Source organism: Mustela nigripes, chromosome 16 (assembly GCF_022355385.1).
Source record: "Mustela nigripes isolate SB6536 chromosome 16, MUSNIG.SB6536, whole genome shotgun sequence".
Classification (NCBI taxonomy): Eukaryota; Metazoa; Chordata; class Mammalia; order Carnivora; family Mustelidae; genus Mustela; species Mustela nigripes.
The window spans coordinates 14,238,817-14,261,912 of record NC_081572.1 but is presented as its reverse complement, the minus strand read 5'-3'; the positions used below and the strand labels follow the sequence as shown (position 1 = coordinate 14,261,912).

Sequence of the window (23,096 nt, the reverse complement as noted above, 5' to 3'; positions counted from 1 at the left end):
TATTTATTTATTTGACAGAGAGAGATCGCAAGTAGACAGAGAGGCAGGCAGAGAGAGAGTGAGAGAGAGAGGGAAGCAGGCTCCCTCCCGAGCAGAGAGCCCGACGCGGGACTCGATCCCAGGACCCCGAGATCATGACCTGAGCTGAAGGCAGCGGCTTAACCCACTGAGCCACCCAGGCGCCCGAAAACTGTTACAGTTCTATAAGGTCATTAAGACACTCAATTTGCAAACAAACTTACATTAAATTTTTAGCTTATTCTTCTGTTTTTTAGCAGAAAAGAAGATAGGCTACAGAGGCACATGTGTTAGGTCACACTGCTTCAGCTCATCTGTTTACAGGATTACCTGGTGAAGAGCCATCACTCCGTACTAGTTTAACAAACCGCTGCCCAGCTACTATTCCTGTATCTAGTTAATAAGGGCAAACACTTCAGTGCTTTGGGGATTTGCTCCTGACCCAGCAGCCTGAGCTCCTACCCAACCCAGAGAGCCAGCCCTCCGGAGTTGTTGCTAGGCTACAGCCTGTGACCCGCTCCCCCACCCCCAAAGTGGCCACAGTTCCAAGATGATACGTGGTCATCTTTGCTCACTGCTCTGACAGACAACAAACAGGTCACCGTCTACCGTTTGCCAAGTTGCAGAAATACTAGAACAACCTGATTTAGAGGCACATGGAGGAGAAAAGAGAGTTTCAAGTCCTAACCAGTTCGGGAACATAACCCCACACCTGTCCCACGAGTGGACACTGGGTAGAGGCAGGAGTAGGCCTAAGAAGAGAATCTAGGAGATGCCTTTCCTCAGGAAAGGTCCAGGAGGCTCCAAGCTGCCTTCTTCTGGTTCAGGGCTGGCTTGAGCCTCCTCCCCATCACCTGCTCCTTTCGCAACCACCACTGGCTGCGTTCCAACACAAAGGGCCCTGTGGCTTCTCTTTTCTTTTTATCTTCACAGTGCCTGTTCCCTAAACTACCATTTGCTTTTCTTTGTGTTCAGGAGCTATCAGAGGCTAAAGTCCAAAGCTGCCAACAGATAAATACAACCCATGAATCAGTATTTCAACTGCATGTCTATTGTGAACAATCATTTGTTAGCTTCAGTGAGGCCTGACCTTGACCATACATGACAGACTGCTGGTCAAAACACGTGCATTGCAACCTGCCCACAAACATTAGCAGAACTGCCGAGCCTGGCACACCTAAGTTCCAATCCTGGCTTCACCGCTTGCTAACTGCCAAGCTGGGTGGTACTTATCCTTAGATGCTTGGTCTTCTTGCCTGTGAGGGGGTCTAACCCAGCTTTGTGCCTCCCCCCTCCCCACCTCACCCTCTTGCTCCAGCTGTAATGAATTCCTCCACGCTAACAGTGCTTTAGTGAGGTACAATCTTCATACATAGTAAAATGAAAAACTCTTACCCATGAGATTTTTAAGATATTAATGTTTGTAATATTCGCTGACATCTGAGCTCACATTATGATCTGGGCACTTCAGCTGCACTAGCTACTTCTGCCGATTACTTAAGATCTTCTAAGTGAGCAAGATACTGAGAGGGGTTAAGTGATTTGCCTAAAGAGGGGTTAAAAAAAACAAAAACAAAAACAAAAACGTGGCCCAGCGAGGGGCAAATCCAGGACTTAAGCCAAATTTACCTGACTTTGAGGCCCAGGCTCCTACCTTCCCTCCAGAGCATGGCCCACCTTCCATCTGTCCACCTAGCCATCCCACAGGTCATGGCGAAGGTGACACTTTTCCCAGGGAACCTCTCTGATCACCTAGCTCTGTTGTCTACTGCCTTCCTCCTATCACTGCACCTGTTAACTGCCTGGTCTACTTGTGTACAAACATGGCAAGAAAATCAGAGTCATAGCACACGTTCACTGACCGAGTACCTGAATGCACTCTGATTCAGACGGCCCCCGTGAGGGTTACAGGGGATCTGTACATCAAGCGCAAGTGAGCAGGACAAGCAGTGTGCCCTTCATGGCCTGGAAGTATTGTTCTATTCGCAGAAGCGGAGAGAAGCACAGAAGGAGTGGAGCGCGCAGAGGCCGGCAGAGGTTATTTTGAAGCAGAAGGCTTGGTCACTGCTCCCAAGGAGAGAACCAAGTTTTAACTGCACAAAATAGAACAAGAGAATAAGTAACCTCAGGAAGAATCTTAAGAGTAAAAGGTGTTCAAGCTTTTCAGGGCAGAAACTGAATTAGCTACTTCTTTATAACACAGAGAGGTAGGTGTTGTGACTGGTGCTCAGGTTTCTTGATTCCCATGCAGGGCTCCTTCCAGAACATTATGAGGTTTGATAGGAAAACTTGAGTCACAAGGCTGCTACTTGACCTGCATCAGTCAGGCATCCAGGATGCAGATGGCCATTGGAAAGCTCTGGCCAAGAGGTGGCCAGGCATGATTCTCCTGCTTCTGTCCCCTAATGCGCCTTACTGTCCCCAAACCACTCAGGCTGCCCTTGCAGAAAGTGATCTCCCAATGCAAACCCCGCTGGCTTTTGATATCTTCAACTGGCCAAACTTTTCCAGCCGTTTGACCAACTCCTTAGATAAAGCTGCAAATGGAATTTCCAGACCTAAGCAGTCAAATATCAAATCTAGCGAGCAGTACAGCAACTTCAAGGCCTTCCCCAGTTCCCCATATAGTACCCAGCTGTCTATTGCTTAGCTGTTCTACAATTCTTAACCTTAATTAACCTTACTTAACAAGTAAGATACTTCTCCAGTTTGGGGTGCCTGGGTGGCTCAGTGGGTTAAGCCTCTGCCTTCGGCTCAGGTCATGATCCCAGGGTCCTGGGCTCGAGCCCCACATCAGGCTCTCTGCTTGGCAAGGAGCCTGCTTCCCCCCACCTCTCTCTGCCTGCCTCTCTGCCTACTTGTGATCTCTGTCAAATAAATAAATAAAATCTTTAAAAACAAAAAAGGTATTTCTCCAGTTTTACTTTGTTATGAGACATAGGAGGGAGTATAAAGAGACTGAGTATACAGTTAGCAACTCATTCCATTTCAACAGCTCAACTAAAAAACTCAGAGATGCTCTCAACCCACACTAAAGCAGCTCAGACAAGCCTCGTTTCTTTCAGAGGCTGGAACTGTTAAAATGGAGACAGTTGCACACACTGGGGGACAATGACCACAGTCAGCTGGCCCGCAGCTGTCTGGCCCACAGACTGGTCCTGTGATCCTGTCTGTAAAAGGTCAGGGGTTTCTCTTCAATTCTCCACTGGATTTAGAAGCCGTATCTGGCTGAAAGTACAAACCACAATCTATAAAGGGACTCATTTAACACTCAGAAAGATTAAAAGCTGCAATTAACCTTTTGCAAAATAATAAAGTCTGGAAGAACTGCTATTGTGTTCACTTTCAGTTACAGTGCCAGTCAGGAGGTCAAGACCAATGCTCTCTCTTGGTCAGCTTGATGCTGTGCTGACCAGAGCGATGCGCCCGAGGAAGCGATGGGGCTTTCTCTATCTTCAGTGTCGTGTGGGCTGACATCCTGCTGTCACATGGCTGTGCTGGCATTTGAGGCTGTCTGTCACTCAGCTCCCCTGCATCATTCCTTCACCTAGCCTATCAGGAGAGGAACAAATCCTAAACATAAGGACAGAGCCAGGGCCCGAGGCCCCGGCTGCTGGAAATCCTCTGTGAAGCTAATAAAAAGGGTTGGGGACTTTTCTTTTGTCCCCAGAACTAGATCATAAGCATAAGCATAAGCATAAGAGTCTTCTCTTTGCAGGTTTTGACCCTTTTTGATGTATTAATGGTTTAAAACTGGAAGTCATCAGTTAAAACACGACCTCACAGATCATGGACTTAGAGACTATGGCAGAACAGTCTACTTAAATTTACAGAACGTTAGATACAAATTTTATTTTACCCATAAAAGACAAAAAACCCTACAGATATATAGACTTCATAGTATGAATGACAGCCTCAAGCAAATAGTCAACATTCAAAACAGATGCTACGCAAAGAAACCACCAAGAAGGGGGGAAAAAAAAAAGTCCATTAGGGGAGAGAAGCACCAGCATCAATACCATCCACATCCTCCAACAGCCCACTCCAAGGTCACCTTCATGGCCATGTCACTAGAAGCTGTGGAGTCAGAGCTAAAGCCACAAACTCTGCCTGGCAAAATGGCCCTTATCTCAGCTTTTCCCATCCTTCAGGGCAGCATCTACTCAAAGAAGACTTTTTAGAATGTACTGGCAAATAGTAGAAGAGAAAATGAGCATTCCAAAAAAAAAAAAAAAAATGTTTTTTAGAGAAAGAGGAAGGGGAGGGACAGAGGGAAAGGGAGATAGAATCTCAAGCAGACTCCAAACCCAGTGCAGGGCCCAACGTGGGGCTTGATCTCATGACTCTGAGATCACGACCTGAGCCCGTATCATGAGTTGGATGCTTAACCAACTAAGCCACCCAGGCGCTCCTGAGCATTCAAATTTGACAGAAAAATAACACGATCTCAGATGAACCACTGAAATAATCAAGGTCTGATTTACACTAACACATGATAAACATTAAATCATTATCAACAAGTATTGAAATTATAAGACAAGAGATTAGCAAGCCAATAAATTAGGAGCCTCTAAAATTTTAGATCACACAGACCCACTCTCTCAGATCCACTATGCCCACAGTTTCTCTCCTTACTCCATAGATGAAACCTGCAACAAAACTAAAAAGCGGGCGCCTGGGTGGCTCAGTGGGTTAAGCCGCTGCCTTCGGCTCAGGTCATAATCTCAGGGTCCTGGGATCGAGTCCCACATCGGGCTCTCTGCTCGGTGGGGAGCCTGCTTCCTCCTCTCTCTCTCTCTGCCTGCCTCTCTGCCTACTTGTGATCTCTCTCTCTGTCAAATAAATAAATAAAATCTTTAAAAACATACAAACAAACAAACAAAAAAACTAAAAAGCATGGTCCTGGAATACCTAGCCAGAATCCAGAATATATTTTCTCAAGGAAATGATGCTATAAACTTAGTCACATATAAGTGAACCAGAATTACCATTTAGCAATGCTGTAAGCTAATGAGTTGAGTGAGAAATTGGCAAAATGTTGGTAATTGTTGAAGCTGAGACAGGGCATCGGGTACATGGGGTTTCACTACACTATTCTCTTTACTTCTGTGCATACTAGACATTTTCTACAATAAAAAGTTAGAAAATACAAGCTCAAGAAAAAGTCATTCTGGAGTCACCTAACATCCTTAACCACACTATTCAATGGAATTTAAGAAACATTTTCTTACAGTTAACTTTCCAACCAACTTTAAAACACGGTACCTGCCTGCACTCAAACATCTCACCACCTGGTATTTCTCAAGCAACAAGGGACACTGGGAAATAGCCATATTTATAAAAGCCATCCATAAAAACTCAAGTGACCCATTATGGGAGCAGGATATTTTCAGTTCAGAATAATGTAGAAAGAAATGCTCTTTTATTTCTTGTATTCACTGTATTAGGAGTTATAGACACCAACAAAAAGCAACCCAAGTCTCTTCTGGTTGTAATGGAGCTGTTCTCTCCTTAATATCTGAACATTCTAATTTCTTGAAAGAAAGAATTGCTTGAAATTGAGATTAAATTTACAAGTTTGAATTTCTTCTCAAAATCTATAAAGTTCTCCCTACAAAATTATTTTTACATGTCAATACCAAAGCCTATTTTAGGGACTGCAATGATTTAAAAAAAAAAAAAAATCTATCCCCCTCACTAAAAACCTAAATGTGATATAACCTAAGAAAAAAAATAAAAAATCAAAACATTCTCCAAAATTTATTTCTATTAGTTTTGCGAGGGTGGAAATGTAATTTTAGTTGACTTTATGAGCTGTATCTTTTTTTTTTTTAAGATTTTATTTATTTTATGGAGAGGTAGAGAGAGCCAGAGAGCACAAGCGCGGGGAGGAGAGGGAATGGTGAGAGAGAAGGAGCAGCAGTCTCCTTACCGAGAAAGGAGCCTGATGCAGGGCTTGATCTCAGGGTCCTGGGTTCATGACCCAAGCCAAAGGCAGATGCTTAACCGATTAAGCCACCCAGGTGCCCTGTGAACCACATATTTTAAAAAGAGCCAAGTTGGTTTGATGTTTATGTTAAAATAATTTTAGAAAAATTAAAAAAGAGAGAGCGAGCAACAGTCATCACTCTAGAAACCAACATTCTACGGTTGTGTTCCACAAGTGGTTTGTAAGTCAGAGATAAAAAATTTACCCGTGACTACAATTCAAAACTGCATGAGCCATACACTCAAACATACATCAAAGAACCTTATGAAATCTTCAGGAAGCTTATCATTACAGACACGTGGAAACCACAGTGTACAAGAATGGCACTGAATTAGGCGCACTCCTGGTCAAGTGACAAGTACATTCCTTTTTTTTTTTCTTTAATATTTTATTTATTCATTTGTGAGAGAGAGAGAGAATGCACGTGCACAAGCAGGGGGAGCAGCAGGCAGAGGGAGAAGCAGGCTCCCTGCTGACCAAGGAACCCAATGCAGGACTCGATCCCAGGACCCTGAGATTATGACCTGACCCAGAGGCAAACACTTCACCAACAGAGCCACCCCAGCTTCCTGGGACAGTACATTCTCAGAGAAGTCTCACCCAAATTGCTTAAGAATGCTGAGCAAAACCACACATCCCAAATGCAGTGCTGACTCTGAATGTCTTTCTCCCCGTGCCCAATCCCACTCTTTCCCAGGGTGCCCAGCTCACAGTATCTAGCCAGTCGCCCAAAATAAAACCCCTAGAAGGTTCCTACAGAGGGATTGTTACTCAAAATGAAGCCCTTGGGACTCTGCAGTACACATGAGTCTCCGTCTTGAGCTAGTATACCCAGACTGCCAAGCTTTCAGTCACATCCGTGTGTCCTAGCATTTTGGTGGCGCCCCTTCCTCTCACATGTTCGACTTGTCACTTGGTGCCTGCGTAGCCGCCCTTCTCCTATTTGCTGCTTCTCATCAGAAGCATGAATGTATGAAATAACAATGTATGAATTCCCAAACATGAAGAAAAAGCAGGCTTTCAAGGAGGTTCCAAGAGTCATTCTATGGACTTGGTGACAACTGTTTGGCCTTACAGGGGTTTTGACTGCTTCTGTCCCAGATGAGAGAGCTGCTGGCTGGCAGGGTTGAGTGAGAGATGGCGAAGGGTCATGAGGCCGGATCAGTCACATATCAGTCCTTGAGAACAGCTACTTCTGGGCTGCTAGCCAGTCTCTGTGACTCTTCATCCCATATACTCAGCACTGTAGCAGTGTCATTTTTTTTTTTTTTAAGATTTTTATTTATTCATTTAGAGAGAGAAAGTGAGTGACAGCACAGACGGGGGGAGGTCAGAGGCAGAGGGAGAAGCAGACTCCCTGCCGAGCAGGGAGCCCGCTGTGGGGCTCGATCTCAGGACCCCAGGATCATGACCTGACCTGAAGGCAGATGCTTAACCGACTGAGCCACCTAGGCACCCTCTGTAGCAGGGTCATTTTTCAATACAAATATCCACTGTGTGGATGGAACAGTAAAATCACCGGGAGAAAGTATAAAAGAGCTTTACTTTACTTTTCTCCTCCCTTTCATGTGAAGTCTCGCTGAAGAGAAACTGCAGTGCTTTCTGAATTGTTTATGGAGTCAATTTAGGACTTAGACTCTCAGTCCTGGGCCTATAGGTGAGAACCTCCATGACTCAGAGGCTTAAAAACACACAGTCTCCTAAAATACTCCTGGAGCACTAACCCTCCTGCCTGTCTTGTTCATGGGGCCCTGAAGATACAGTCTACTTAGGGCACGAAGCTTGGAGGATCACTGTGCATGCTGGGCCTCTATGCTAGAGATCTTTATCACACTCAGGTTTTACAGCCCATGTCTGCAAATTTTTTTTTAAAGTTTCAATGCCTACCCTCAAAACTTACACCATTACATCCTCTGTAAAAACCAACAGAATAGTATCAGATCCGCTGAAAATAATTCGCAACAGCTAATTCCCCTAATTCAAGCCTATTTTCAAAAAGGGGCTTTTTCGGCCCTAGGAACAGGTTCACAGATCTGCTTTATAAAGAAACCAAGGCCCATCTCCTGCATCACTTTTATTTATTTTATTTTTTTCCCCTGCATCACTTTTAAAGCCATAAATCTAGAGAGCAGAAATCTAGAACTTGCCACCATCCCCATTTCTCTAATGCTCAACTTGGCAGACGCCAGCAGTCCTCTCCCCCTTTGAATTCAGGAGGCCAGCACTGTAGGAGTGTAGGTAAGAGAAGAGCAGATTTGCTGCCAGAGATTTCTAAGCAGTAAAAATCAAGTTCCAAATCCTGTGAAAGATGGACCACCTTGGCTTTTCCACTGCTGTGGGGAAAGAAAAACCTCTTCATAATCTGTACTTTTTGGTAATTATTTTTTGTCTTCTTAAAAGACCACCTCTTTCAATCCAACCAAATTTTTTCTTTAAGTATCAGGGATTTCTGGGCACCTGGGTGGCTCAGATGGTTAAGCATCTGCCTTTGGCTCAGGTCATGATCCTGGGGTCCTGGGACGGAGCCCCACATCAGGCTCCTGGCTCAGCAGGGAGTCTGCTTCTCCCTCTGCCTCTGCCTCTCCCCCTGCTCATGCTCTCTCCCTCTGTATCTCTCTGTTGCAAATAAATAAATAAAATCCTTAAAAATTAAAAAAAATATATCAAGGATTTCTTTTAAAAAGCAACTTGAGCAGTGCCTGGGTGGCTCAGATGGTTAAGCATCTGCCTTCGGCTCAGGTCATGATCCCAGCGTCCAGCTCAGCGGAGAGCCTGCTTTCTCCTCTCTCTCTGCCTACTTCTCTTCCTACTTGTGATCTCTCTCTCTTTTAAATAAATAAATAAAATCTAAAAATAAAAAAAAAAGGCAACTTCATTAGGAGATGACAAGGCCAAAACTGCCTCACCACCTACATTTCCTGATAAAGCCTCTTTCATTCATTTACTCATTCATCATCCAACCATCTACCCACCTATTCATCCAGTAATTACTTATCATGTGCCCAATATGTGCCACGTGCTGAGGACACAATGATGAACACGATGGACGTGGCCTGTGCATTCAGGAGGCCCATTGTGGACTGGAGGAGATGGGCAATAAACATACATATAACTAGGGCTCTCACAAGTACTATGAAAGTGAGGCAGAGAAGGCTAGCTGTCTCTCAAACTGGGGTACTCCTTTCTATAGTCTATAGCTGTTGCTGGGAAGAAGCTTCCCAGCCAAGTCCCAGATTCCCCATGACCCCAGACATTTCGGAGGATCTATGTGACTAGCTCACAATGGAGTGTGAGGAGAAGTGCTGTGTGTCACTTCTGGGTCTAGGCATTATAAGAAGGCATGCCTTCTTTTTTTTTTTTTTAAAGATTTTATTTATTTATTTGACAGAGAGATCACAAGTAGGCAGAGAGGCAGGCAGAGAGAGAGAGAGGAGGAAGCAGGCTCCCCTCCGAGCAGAGAGCCTGATGCGGGACTTGATCCCAGGACCTTGAGATCATGACCCAAGCTGAAGGCAGACGCCCAACCCACTTAGCCACCCAGGTGCCCGAAGGCATGCCTTCTTTTGCTTTTTCATTCTCCTTCTGCCAGGTAGATGTAAAGAACTCTAAAATCCTAGTACCCTAGGCAGGGATCAACAAACTGAGCCTGAGGCCTGGTTCTATAAAGTTTTATTGGAACAGGGCAACACCCATTTATTTACACATTGTCTGTGGCTGTTTTCCTGCTACAATAAAGAGGTAAGTGATTTAAAAAAAGAAGAGTTAAGTGATTGCAACAGAAACTATATGACCCACAAGCATAAAATATTTACTATCTGGCCTTTTAAGAAAGTTAGCTGAGCCACAAGATGGAAGGAGCTTGGGCCCCTGAATCAACATCTAGGGATGGCCACCAACCCACCAGGAATATCCAAACAGGACTCTTCCACAGGCAAGAAACAACTTCTCATTTGTTGTAATAGCTAGTGTTATCCTACCTCTTACAAAAAATAAAGCACAATGTCCAATGAGAAAATGTAAGAAAACAGACGCTCGAAGTAAGACTCCACTACCCTTTCCTTTTCTTATTACACCATCTGAGTCCTATGTAATGTCAACACTGCTAAATGTTTTAGAGTGTCATACTTTTTAAACGGTTCCCAAGAGTATGATCTCCAACTCAGTAAAATTAAGCCCAAAGAACATTTGCATTTGAAATCTTTGCCTTACAATACACAACCTACCCTTCTAATCTGTAGTAGTGTTCCTTTTTTAAAATAAAGTAAGTATTTAATCACGCCTCTAAAAACAGCCCTGTATACCAAAACAAAAGACTTCCCGCTAAAATATAACTTTTCCTCAATAATAATGAAGCCCCCCTAAACAAGTCACGTGCTCGAACCAGTTTAAAGTGAATGTCATCATCGTTAGGCGCTGGAGTAATAATAGAAGTACCATTTTCTTTGCTAAAGTTACAGTAACTGACTTCGAGGGCATGTAACTCAGGTAGTCACAGCATCACCCTATGAAAAACACAGCAACCATAATGAGTCCTTCCTACTCCGCTTCATATATTAATACTAAGCTGATGTGTGTCACATCCTCAAGACTCAGCACCAGCTTCTCTTAAAAAGAAGTCTCATATTGCCATGAGAAAGAAAAAAGAAAAAAATCAAATACATGATTCATTAAGTCAAAACAAAAAGAGTGAGTATGCACACGTGTGGTGTATATAGACTTGCAGAAATTTAAAAAAAGAACAAAACCAGGATATATAACAAAATTGTTAATCCCTTCCCACTAGTGTGATAAAAATAAATAAATTTTTTCTTTGGGTTTCCTATGTTTTTAAAATATTGTCTGTGTATTTACTTTGAATAAGATAAAAAGTTTATGAAACTAGAAAACAAACAATGTTTTGGACCCTTAGCTTTCTTCCTCCCCTTGTTTTGCTTTTTTGCTTTTGTTTTTTGGTTTTCTTTTCTTTTTTTTTTTTTTTTTTTGCAGTAGAAAGACAGGCTGCCATTTTTTAAAGCATTCTTATTTAAACAGAGGGGAGAAAAAAAACCTATTAACAGAGAAATGAAACCAGCTTTGAACTACCAAAATACTACAAACTAACAAACCCGCCAAAAAAGCGCTGGCAAGGCTATGAAGAAATTAGAGCCCTGTGCTCTGCGGGTAGGAAGGTGAAATGGTACAGCCGCTGTGGAAAGCAGGACGGCAGCTCCTCGAAAAATCTGAAACAGAATTACCATCAGATCCAACAGTCCCACTTTGGGGTGTGTACCCAAAAGAACTGAAAACAAGAGCTCAAACAGCCATCTATACACCCACGGTCACAGCATTATTCGGCATAACTAAAACGGGGAAACAACCCAAGTGTCCGCGGCTGGATGAATGGATAAGGAAAATGGGAGTACATGCACACAACCGAATGGTATTTGGTCTTAAAAGCAAATTCTGACTAATTGTGATTACGCTAAGTAAAATAAGCCAGGCCCCAAGGGACAAATACTGTCTGATTCTACTCATATGACAGAATCTAAAGGACCAAGTGGAACTATGGTTTGCTAAGGCCTGGAGGGAGGGAAGAAATGAGGAGTTACCGTTTAATACATAGACGGCTTCTGGGGTACAAGATGAAAAGAGCTACGGGGACAGATGGTGGTGACGAGGCCATAAGAATGGGGATGTACTTAATGCCACTGAACTGTACACATACAATGGTTAAGATGGTAAATTGTATGCCATTTGTATCTTACCACAATTAAAAAAAAAATATATATATATATATATATAAAAGCGTATATGAGCCTATGACTTACAAGCTATATAAGCTACAACTGTATGTTTATATCTTGTATATTCTGAAACATACAAAAAACACAGCAGCTTTTTAAATATACAAAAACAAATGTGAATGGAAGTTCTCCTATTTTCTTCCCGCACCCTAAAAGATCACCCGAGCAGCCGTCAGGGGGCCCAGATCCCGAGACCGTCACAGCCTGGAGATGTGAGGTCCCTTCTCCAGCCCGCATCTCACTGTGCACGAAGGCAAGAGGTGTGCCCGTAGCGGCCAACCACGGACATCGACTTGCCTTCTCTTCCTCCTTTCCTTCGCTGGCATTCCAGGAGTGCCGAACCCTTCTCCAGGGTGTCAAGAATATGCAATCCTGGCAGACTCAGCTATAACAAATCCTCAGCAAGTCGCAAATCCCAGGAAATTTCGAGAGAGACCGAAATACGAACCGCATGCAAATGCTGCTCTCCAGTGCAACAGAGATCTTGAGAAGCTCGCTGAGCTGCTAGCACCGGATCTAGAATGAGGTTTACCAGAGAAGGCTCTCGCATGCCCGGAGAACGAAGAGAGACCCCAAAGCCTAAGACACACAGCTTGTGTGAAAACCCGTGACCATCGACTAGAAAAACGAAGCTGGATCTAAACTCCGGCCATCCCGGAGAGAGCATGTGCACTCCGCCCCGGCAGGGACTCACCTTTAGCATTTCCGGTTCTTGGATATCCAGAGACCTCGTGTTCCAGTGTTGTCGGTTTTTATGTAACCTGTGATATTTATGAGCACTTGGTGGTGTAAAAAACCAAATCATGCAAACAGCAGTCATGAATCCAAGACCAATTCCCAGGAGGAGTCCGTTCACGTAATGGGGCAAAGGGAGGACGAGGTACCCATACACGCACATTATCAAGAAGCCCAGTGTCTTCACGGGTAACTCCGGGTGCTGCACGGCCGACTGGGCCTCGTCCTCACTGTCAAGGGCCGGACCGTCCCCCGCCAGCACCGCAGGCTTGAGAGGGCTCTCCGGGAGCTTGTCGACTGTGCTCTCGGCCTCTGCTTCCAAATCGAAGTCCTCTGAGTACAGCTCGCAGAACTCCTCATCTTCCTTGCTCACTAAGGCAGACAAGGAGCATTTCTCAAGAACTAGTGAGCTCGTCTTCAGGCCTAAGTCCTTCAGGCCGCCCCCCTGGGAACTACTCTTGGGCTCCGCCTCTCTTGGGGGCTCACTGGAGGCCCTGGGGTGGTCGCCCGTGGGGGCGCTGGGGTCACTGCCGCCGCAGCCGTCCCCCTCGGAGTCACCGTCCTCCTCCTTGATGCTGTAGTTGTTACCGCTTTCCAGGTGACCGTTCAGGCTGGACAGATTGGAGAGCTCCGAAGCACTTGAAGATAAGGCTTTGGGCCTGTGGCTGCCACTTTCTTCCCCCATAATTTTACTGAGGAGCTGAAAAGGCTCATAGATGACTTCTGAAAGGCGTCGCTTCGTGTCCTCGATTTTAGCCTCCATCTCGGGCACTTTGAAAAAGGAGCGCGTATCGGAGGGAGAAGTCAGCGGGGAAGAGGGGGCGGTTTTGGAGTCTCCGCCTGTGTTTCGTGGCTGTGTGAACGGCTTGAACAGGGGCAGGTTGAGCTTGGAGTCAGGGGGCTTATAGGACACGGCATCTGACTCCTGCCGGGAGGTGTCCGTGGACAGAGACTTCACTAAAGTCTTCACCAAGTGCCTGCGCCTCGAGGGCTGTGGGAATTCTTTTGGCTCCACCTCGGTTGACTGGGACTTCGCATGGCTCATGAAGCGTCTGGTACCGGACAGGGTGGAGGACGAGGCACTGGAGGACAGGCTAGGAGACTTGGAAGGAGAGGACAATGGGGAGGAAGAGCTGATTTTCTGCTCGGAAAGGGAAGACACACTGGGAGAGCTAGCTAAGGGCCCCAACGAAGACGACCCTGGGGACAGAGCCGATGGCACTGTGCTTAATACTTGCACTGCCGGAGCAGGGGTCTCCAACAGCTTTACCGTGTTCTCGGAGACGGGCAGAATGGCAGGGGACACGCACAGGCCATCTGCCACGACGGGCTGGCCGGCAGGGCCAGTGGAGTCATGGCCACCCTGGGTTTCAAGGTAAAGGTCTTCCTTGGCTTCGAGCGCCGTCACAATGCTTTGGTCGTCCAGCCCCTCCTCAAGGTACTCCCTGAACTCCTCCTCCTCTTCCTCCTCCTCCTCGCCGGACGCCGAGAAGTGAATGGCGATAGTGTCTCGGGACACGGACCTCTGCACGTGCACTCTGGGGGCAGATGGTTTTGGCATGTCAGTGGTCTTCTCGGCATGGCGACCATTCAGACTTGTCATCGCCGGCTTCACGAGGGCTCAGGCTCTGTGGAAACAGCAAGGAAACCAGAAGTCAGGGAGCCGTTTCTCCAAGGAGGGGCTGTCGTGTGCACACGGGAGCGCAGATGAAGCTCCCTTCCAAATGGTGATTATGATTTTACTTGGCAGATGGCCACTCTTTTTCACCCGAGCGGGTTTGATGGTTTAATTTTCACCAGATAAATCCCAGTTAGGCATTCTCTTTTATGAGCAAGCTACAAACCGGTATTACAGAGGCCCTGCGATCTGTCTGACTTCACAACAGCGGAGTAATTGTTTCCTCCCTCCTAACTGGCTCATTTCTACCAGCCTTTCCCTATCTCAACCCTTGAAATACCTGCACAATAGATGTCACCAGAGTCATTTCAGAAAGCCAACAGGCTAGAAAGCAGCAGCCTGGGGATTTTGATGATCTTGGAACAAAAACGTCACCACTGTTTTCTAGCTATAAAAAGCCAACCCAGGAGGATCATTGCTTCCATTGCTATTTTCCCAGCAATCCTAACAATTATTTGGCTTGCTTCTCCCACCAGGACTCATACTATCTTGCCACGGCAAAGGAGCAGCCAAGTCTCCAAGGGTGGAAAGGGAAATCTCTAAATGGATTGCGATCAACTGTTGGGCTTCTTTGTTCCCCAGATGGCAGAGTACTTGGGTAGCCATGAAGACAAGGTCATATTCTGGAGCTTCAGGACAAAGGAAATGTATTTTAAACTAAACCCAAGATTCAGAGGGCACAAAAGTTAAGTCTCAATGCTATAATCTACCACCAGCCAAGAACTCTGTTAAGAGCTGCAGTGAAAAACATGGGAGCTATGCTTTCTGCCCTTCTGGAGCTCAGCAGCCAGCTGGGAAGAAGACAGACACTTGAAAAGCTGTGCGGCACAACAGAAGACACCAAGCTGACCCTGTGGTATCTAGTACATTACCTCTCCCCCTATTCGTTAAAGGCCCGTTTCCTGGACACCACTCACCATGACAGAGCCTACAAAATGCAAATTAACACCACAATCCGGAAAGAGACCATATCAAAGGAGCTAAAACACACTTGAGGAATGAACCTCAAATGTTCTGAGGAGGGTAAGAGCAGTGTGGGAAGTAGGTCACCTGCTCAGCCTTTTCGGATGGGTATGGGGCGCCTGGCTGCCTCCATCAGTAGAGCATGTGACTCTGAATCTCAGGGCTGTGAGTTCAGGCCCCACACGGGGCATGGAACCTACTTAAAATTTTAATAAATTAAAATTATGAGTGGATGGGCAGGTTGTGGCGGAAGGAGCATGATCAGAAAGAAGCAAAAAGGTGTAAAGATGAGCATGGGCTTGATGTGTTCTGCCAGATGGGCCTTTACCTCCAGGAGGGTGGGCGGGCGCTGGGGAGCAGTGGGAGACCAGCAGCACAAGAGCAGCATCATGGGGAGCGGAAGGGCAGCCCTGGGGGCTGCTGGTATATACATGCGGGCACACAAATAGGGCTCCTGGGACCTGCTCCTTTTGCAGCTGACTCTGTGGGACCCGGAACAAGCCACAACTTCTCTGGTTCTCAGAATCTTCATCTGTAAAATGGAGGATCAAGAGTTCTTTCCAAATCTAAAGTCCTACACGATTATAGATGGTTGAATACAACCCAACATAACACACTTCGACAAATAATCTAGGATAGACGATCAATGTCACGTTGCGTGTTGTGTTTCTTTAGTTTGAAGAACTCCTATATTTGAGTCTTCTGTCAAATATTCATGTGCAAAATGCGGGTACCTGATACTACCAACGAGAGAAAAAGTAAATCCATGGTGGGGGGTGTTGGGGGGCAGTGATCCTGTGTCATGAGAACAGAAAATACCCTAATGATGACAAGAACGGCCATTCAAGAGCACGGTCGCAACATGGACACATCTGAAACTACACATTTTTAGCATCAATGCTTAAGAGAAATTACATTCGTAGAAACTTTCCAACCGAGTTTTGTCCATGCTTACCACGACCCTCAGGTTCTCCTATCCCCAACAGATTCAGGAAAAGAAAATGATCTTTATGGACAGAGAAAGCAATTTAAATCCAGGAGCTGATGGCAAGTTGAAAACACATGCCTCAGGTCCAGAACAATCCTCTCCAGTTATCTTTAAACCAACAGGTTTGTAAGCTTAGTAAGGAGAAAAATACCAAGCCCAACACACGTTTTCTTCTCATTTAACTGTCACCTAGTTTTATAAGAGTAATTTAAGAAGAAAATTATAGAGGTAATTTGAAAAGTTTGATACTTGATAATTCTCAGTAGACTGAAAGATAAGCTTCACTGAAATTGCTTTAATAATGGGGCACCTAGGTGGCTCAATCGGTTAAGCATCCTACACTTCGACTCAGGTTGTGATCTCAGGGTCGTGAGATCGAACTCTCTGTTGGGCTCCCCACTCAGTGAAGGGTCTGCTTGAAATTCTCTCTCCCTCTCCTCCTCCTGCTCATTCTCTCTCTCTTTCTCTCTCAAATAAATAAATAAAATCTTTAAATTGCTTTAATAACATAAAGGATGACCTGTAAGGCTCTGCTGCTCGGAGTCTGCATCCTTGGCAGCAATGGCTACATGTTAAAATGACTGTGGGCACAGGGGTAAAGACAGAGCCTAACTTGGGTGCTGAACAGTGTGAGTCAGTCCTCTGGGAGCAAGGCAAGAGTGGAGAGAGGCCTTAGTGTAGTCGAGGATGCCTGGGAATCCGTGGGCAAAGTCAGGGCCAGGCAGCAGCCAAAGGGAGAGAACAGTGTATCCAGGAGCCTGTGGTACCATGAGCAAGCACCTGCCCAGGAAGGGCCACCCCCAGGGGCCTACTTGCCCAGTCCTCCTCCACACGGTCAGGTCCCCTGACTTGCGACTTGAAAGCACCTCTGCTCATCTCTGATCAGACTATCTCACGGCCTGTGTCAGCCAATAGGGCCCAAGCTAGACCCCATGCAGAGCTGGCTGCCAGGAAGCCCACTAAGGGCGGGCAATCTGGCTTACCCCCCAGTGTCTTTCTCCAAGGCTCAGGTGGTAGCCTCAGGGACCCAATGTAAACTCCCCCACATCCCTGCTGACCAAAGCCTTGGCTCTATTTCACCAGTTTGTGGGTTTTTTCTTTTTCTTTTCTTTTTTTTTTTTTTTTTTAAAGATTTTATTTATTTATTTGACAGAGAGAGAGAGATCACAAGTAGGCAGAGAGGCAGGCAGAGAGAGAGAGAGAGAGAGGGAAGCAGGCTCCCTGCGGAGCAGAGAGCCCGATGCGGGACTCGATCTCAGGACCCTGAGATCATGACCTGAGCCAAAGGCAGCGGCTTAACCCACTGAGCCACCCAGGTGCCCAATTTGTGGGTTTTTTCAATGCTTATTTTTATGTTTGTATTTGATCAGTTCTTTTCAGTTTCACCTGATAAAATATGGATAAAACAAGCCCTGTGAGGCCACAGCAGCACTACTACTGTTTAAACACAAGAAAATCTTGGGGCCCTGTTTGCTCATCTGAAAAATGAGGAGATGAGACCGAAGAAAAGCTGCTTCTAGGACCAACATTGCTGGGTAATGGAATGTCATGGAATCAGAGACAATGGTTTGGGTTCCGGACAACCCTTCAAGTGGTCACTGCCTCCGCTCGGTCCTCCCAATGGCTGGCTGCTGGGGCCTGCAAAACAGACCCTCTCAGTCACAGCCCTGCAGGACGACCAAGGTCAAGAGAAAAGAGCACCTGACTGCTGCCCAGGAAGATAACGTGGTTTGTCCAAGGCCATGGCACTGACTCAGAAGGGGGAAGTTAGACACGGCTTTTTGACACTGATGTCCTGATGCCCTTTTCACCAAGCAGGCTGCCTCCTCGGGCATGTCACACACGTTCTTTACGACTGCTTTGTCTTGGACTTGTACCCGCCCTCTGCGCTCCTTCACCGACGTTTAGGGACAGCTCTCCCAGGAGCTAAAAGCTCAGTTTGCAGCCACCAGCCTGTGACCAGCTGTGCAGAAAAATTAAAAGTCATCTCATCATCCACCTGACAATCCAGGATCTTAAAAAATAACTAGCTCCTGCCCGCTACTTCAACTCAATTATAACCGGGCTCCAGAAAAGGAGACAACCTTATCAAGCCCTCAGAAAGTATAAGGCCAGAAAGGAAATTTCTTTCCCAACAGGTCTCCTTCATCCAAAGCCATCAGCAGATCACAGGACTCTGGGCTCTGACCCTGACTCCTGAGTCCTACGAGGGGAGGGCCTCTAGCTCATGTTGCCAAAGAGGAGGATTTCCTGCCAGAGGTGAGTCTGAACAAAAGTCTGATTTGGTTGTGAGCAAAATGGGGCTAAAGATTAACCACATCCAGCCCCAGAACGGAGGGGGGTAGCAGAGGCAACATTGATAAACTGAAGCTAGAGGTCTGGTGTCTAGGAAGGCAAGGCCTATCATCAGGCTCACCATTCTGCTGCAAACAATTAACACTGAATTTGCTATTAAAAAGAAAAAAGAATCTTCTAGAAGCACTCAAGCTTTAACAATTGGGAAAGGAAAAACCAGGCTGAGGCTAAGGCCCACGGGAACCCAGAGAAGAGCTCTGGAGAAGCCAGGCTAGCCCTTAGAGCACTGGATGATTCCTGGCAAACTGGAGCTTTCATTTTCACGATCTCCTGAGCAGAAATCGAAGTTCCGGGCTGACCGAGGTAGAGCACTAACTGAAGAACTTACCACAATGAACTAGAACCCAAGAAGGCTACATCCACTCAGCAGCAAGTAAACGACAGACCAACAGGCCCCCTTAGGCTCTGAGAACTTTGAGGACATCACACTAAGCAAAGTACACCAGTCACAGAAAGACAAACACCGAATGATTCCACTTACCTGAGGTACCTCGAGTAGACAAATTCCAATAAAAAGAACACAGAATGGCAGTTACTGGGGGCTGGGGGAGAGGGAAATGGGGAGTTGCTGTTTAGTGGGTACAGGTTTTCAGTTTCGTATGATAAAAAAGTTCTGGAGCTTGCTTGCATAACAAGGGGGATATACTTAACATCACTCACCCAAAAACCGTGAAGACAGTAAATTTTACGCTGTGTATGTTTTGGCATAAATTCAAACTAAAAAATATTTTTAAAAATATTCATTCAAAACTTTACAATGAAATACTAAAATACTTGGAACTCCTTATCATGCCAATGAAAACAATTCTACTCATAAAGTTCATACTGTTCTTCAGCTTTTACTATGTGGTTACATTCTAAGGTAACAAATGCAATTGTATTTATGCTCCCATACTTCTGGGAAGTAAAAAAAAAAAAAAAACAAAAAAACAAAAAACAGCTATTTGGAACCCAATGCTCCCTGAACCTTAGCCTTGGTTGGGTATGTTTCAGGGAAAAAGGACATTTCAAACTGTTCTGCTTGACCTGTCTTTCCTAAGATCCTGACTGAAATTCTCCTTTAAAGTTCCTATGCCTTGTAAAGATGGTCACTGTTCTCATTAAGACTGAGAAAGCCTCCTCTCTCTATAAATAAATAAGGGGCGTCTGGGTGCCTCAGACCATTAAGCATCTGACACTTGATTTTGGCTCAGGTCATGATCTCAGGGTTGTGAGATCGAACCCCAGATAGGGCTCCGCCTGCACTGAGAGAGAGGAGCCTGCTTAAGATTCTCTCTCCCTCTCTGTCTGCCTCTCCCCCTCCTTAGGCACGGGCTTGTACTCACTCTCTAAATAAATAAGGGGCGCCTGGGTGGCTCAGTGGGTTAAAGCCTCTGCTTTCGGCTCAGGTCATGATCCCAGGGTCCTGGGATCGAGCCTGGCATCTGGCTCCCTGCTCAGCAGAGGAGCCTGCTTTCCTTCCTCTCTCTCTGCCTGCCTCTCTGCCTACTTGTAGATCTCTGTCTGTCAAATAAATTTAAAAAAAAAAAAAAAAATGAATAAATAAGACTGAGAAAGCTTCAAAGGAGGGCTTCTTTCCCTAGCATTTATGCTGGATTCGATTCTATCCAGTCTAAAACAAGGAATAAATCAATGGCTCAGCTCCCATCTAACCTGAACTCATAAAAAACAAAGACCTTAAACAGGAAGCCAGGAGCCAACTGCCCTCCCTGTCGTGAAGTCCAGGAGGCTCTCAAACAGTACAGTCAAGGTTAGGATATGAAACATCCATGAAATTTATTTTATTTCTAGTCACTCAAAAAGGTTATCAGCATTAATTAGGCCATGAAAAACCAATCAACAATAAATCAGACTATATAATGAAAACTGAAAAGCTATTTCAAGACTCAATGTTGGCATTTATTAACTCAGATGTAATAACCTTCCTGAATTCTGGTGATTTTCTTTTCGGGGCGGGGAGCTAATTTTCTAATAAAAATTGTCCTTCTTACTTCTAGCTGTCTTTGAAACAATTTAATCCTGGCATCCTACAGGGCCATAAAAAGAGAACACAGTTCCTTCCAGGTCACTCACTGACCAGCAATTCATCTACTTGGTCCTTCCACATTAAAACAAATAGTGAGGGGTGCCTGGGTGGCTCAGTCAGTTGAGAGTCCAACTCTGGATTTCGGCTCAGATCATGATCTCAGGCTCCTGAGACTGAGCCCCATCAGGCCCCAAGGTCAGTAAGGAGTCTGCTTGGGATTCTCTCTCTCTCTCCCTGTGTCCCTGCCCCCATTCACATGCGCACACGCACACATACACACACACACTCTCTCTCTCTAAAATAATAAGTCTTTTTAAAAAATGATGTGACCATTATTATTATCATTACTATTAATTTCTAAATCATATACTAGATTAGAGAAAGCACTGGAGGAGGGAAAAAGAGGAGGAGGGAAGCAAGGAAGAAAACAATTTTTTAAAAGATTTTATTTATTTTTTTGAGAGAGAGAGAGAGAGAGAGCACAAGCAAGGGGATCAGCAGAGGGAGAGGGAGAAGCAGGGAGCCCAATGTGGGGCTCAATCCCCAGATTCTGGGATCATAACTTGAGCTGAAGGCAGACGCTTAACCGACTGAGACACCCAGGGGTCCCAAAAAGAACAATTTTGATTAAAAAACTCAGCTAGTCTCCAGATAACACGGGCACAGTAATAGAGCAGATCTTAGGAGGCAAGCCTGTCTGGAATATGCCTCATTTTTCAGAAGCATCACTAATCCTTCAAGATCATTATTAAAATGCTTTGTCTTTGTAAGATTCAGCCTGTTGGGTATTTGCTGCCTCTGAACAAGCCTGCACTTGGACGTATGATGTGTGAGTACCGTCTGCTAGCCTGGGCTGTGTCAGTCAATACTTTTAATTCAAAAACTTCTCCTGGAAGGGGAAAAGAGGCAAGCTGCATTGTGTGGCGGAGGATGGCTTAATACCCCTTATCTGTGCTTTTTTAAAAATAGGATTTGGTTTTATAAAAAGTAGGGAAGAGGCCTTAAGACTATTTTTCTGCCTTGATGGTGTAGAGAAAACAGCTGAATCTGGTCAAACCAACCATCACAGGAAGGTCTGACTTAGTCTAAAAATTTCAAGTGCACCCGAATAGCTGTCTCTTGATTCATTGAAATTCAATGAAGCAGCTGAGAATGGCCAGCCATTCTAATCTGTTAATACTCCACCTCGCAAACAAAAATCAATATTGACATTATAGATAATGAACTAGCTCTGGCCTTAAGTTTCATCTAAAAAAAGAAATGAAAGAGGAAAGAAAGTACTTTCAGCACAGGGAGCCTTCCCAAGGCACTCTGACTGTCAGAAACTGAGAACGCCTTTCCCATTAGTTTTCAGGTTCTAAGACGCACACCCCAAAGTCTCTTTCAACCCAGCAGGGTCCTGCGCCTCGACCACAGGCTTACTGTGGTCACCCTCTTCGCCAATGCCTGGACCTTTTCACCTGCCACAGAGAAGGCCCACCTGGGAGGAAAAAGGTGTTCAAATGCAGCGACACAGTTAGGATTTTGCTTTATAGACTGCTAGCTAGTTCCGATAATGGAATCCAAGTTCAGTTCATAAGAACTCCTTCAAAACCAGGTGATGCCTCCAGCACAACCACATGAGGCCTATGGAGGCGGAAAGAGGATAACACCGCTGCTATCCACAGAGGGGAACTCAAGGAGCCAACAGATGGAATCGTGTAGGACATCTACGTGAAAGCAAAAAGACACTCAAGTAAAACAGAAACTTAGAACAGGTAGGCCCAGATCAGTTGGTGCTAATCAAGTAAAGAAGTCTGGAAATGAATTTTTTTTTTAAGCAGAAAAATCAGGTCTATGGCCTAGACATGAAAAGAAAATTGCAGATGTGAAACCTTAGCCCCTGAGATGGGAACAAGTCGGAAACAAGAAGCAGCTAAACAGCTGGGTCAGCTACAGCTGAGGGGCTCTGCTAGGGGGCAGGGGAGGAAGGTTAACATCCGAGTTGAGGGGCAGGGAACCAACTGTTCAAAGCTTTTAAAGTGTTTGGATTTATATTTAAATCTTAGGAAACAGAACCCCTGTAGGTTCTTAAGATATCTGAAAACTGGGTGTAGATGCTTTTGCTCAGGTGAGTTCCTGCCTGGAACCCAGGAGACCAGTGTTAGAAATCTGGAAGGAGGGTAAGAAGAAGAGTGGTTAGTGGCTGTGGTCACCACATAAACATGGTTCAGCTGTTTCAACTGCTGATGTTCATGGGGTCAAATGTTAACAAAAGGCACATCTGGGAAAGAGTACATAGTGCTCCTTATTCAGTTTTTATTTTTGCAATCATTTTAAATTTTGAAATTATTTTCAAGTTACAAAAAACAAAAAACAAAAAAGGCAATGTTCCTTGCCCTTGTTTGGCGTTGGATCTGTTGTCAAATGTTGCTGCCTTCCACACCCACCAGCTCTACCAGTCAGAATGATCAAGGCCTTCAACAAGTACTAACAGGAGGGACCCTGACTTTTACCATAACCTGAACTTTTTAAAACTTTATTTTGAAATAATCAGAGGCTTGCAGTAAGTTGCAAAAGTA

At 45.3% G+C, this 23,096-nt stretch overlaps 1 protein-coding gene across 3 annotated transcripts in view; it reads right to left on the bottom strand.

The window, feature by feature from the left end:
• TEX2 (testis expressed 2) overlaps positions 1-23,096 on the bottom strand; it is a 105,029-nt gene that overhangs the window by 45,779 nt on the left and 36,154 nt on the right. For all 3 annotated transcript variants that reach the window (XM_059380589.1, XM_059380590.1, XM_059380591.1), the window contains exon 2: positions 12,485-14,153. In XM_059380589.1, the coding sequence (XP_059236572.1) occupies positions 12,485-14,128 (1,644 nt within the window). In that variant the 5' untranslated portion in view covers positions 14,129-14,153. The remainder of the gene's footprint in view (positions 1-12,484; positions 14,154-23,096) is intronic.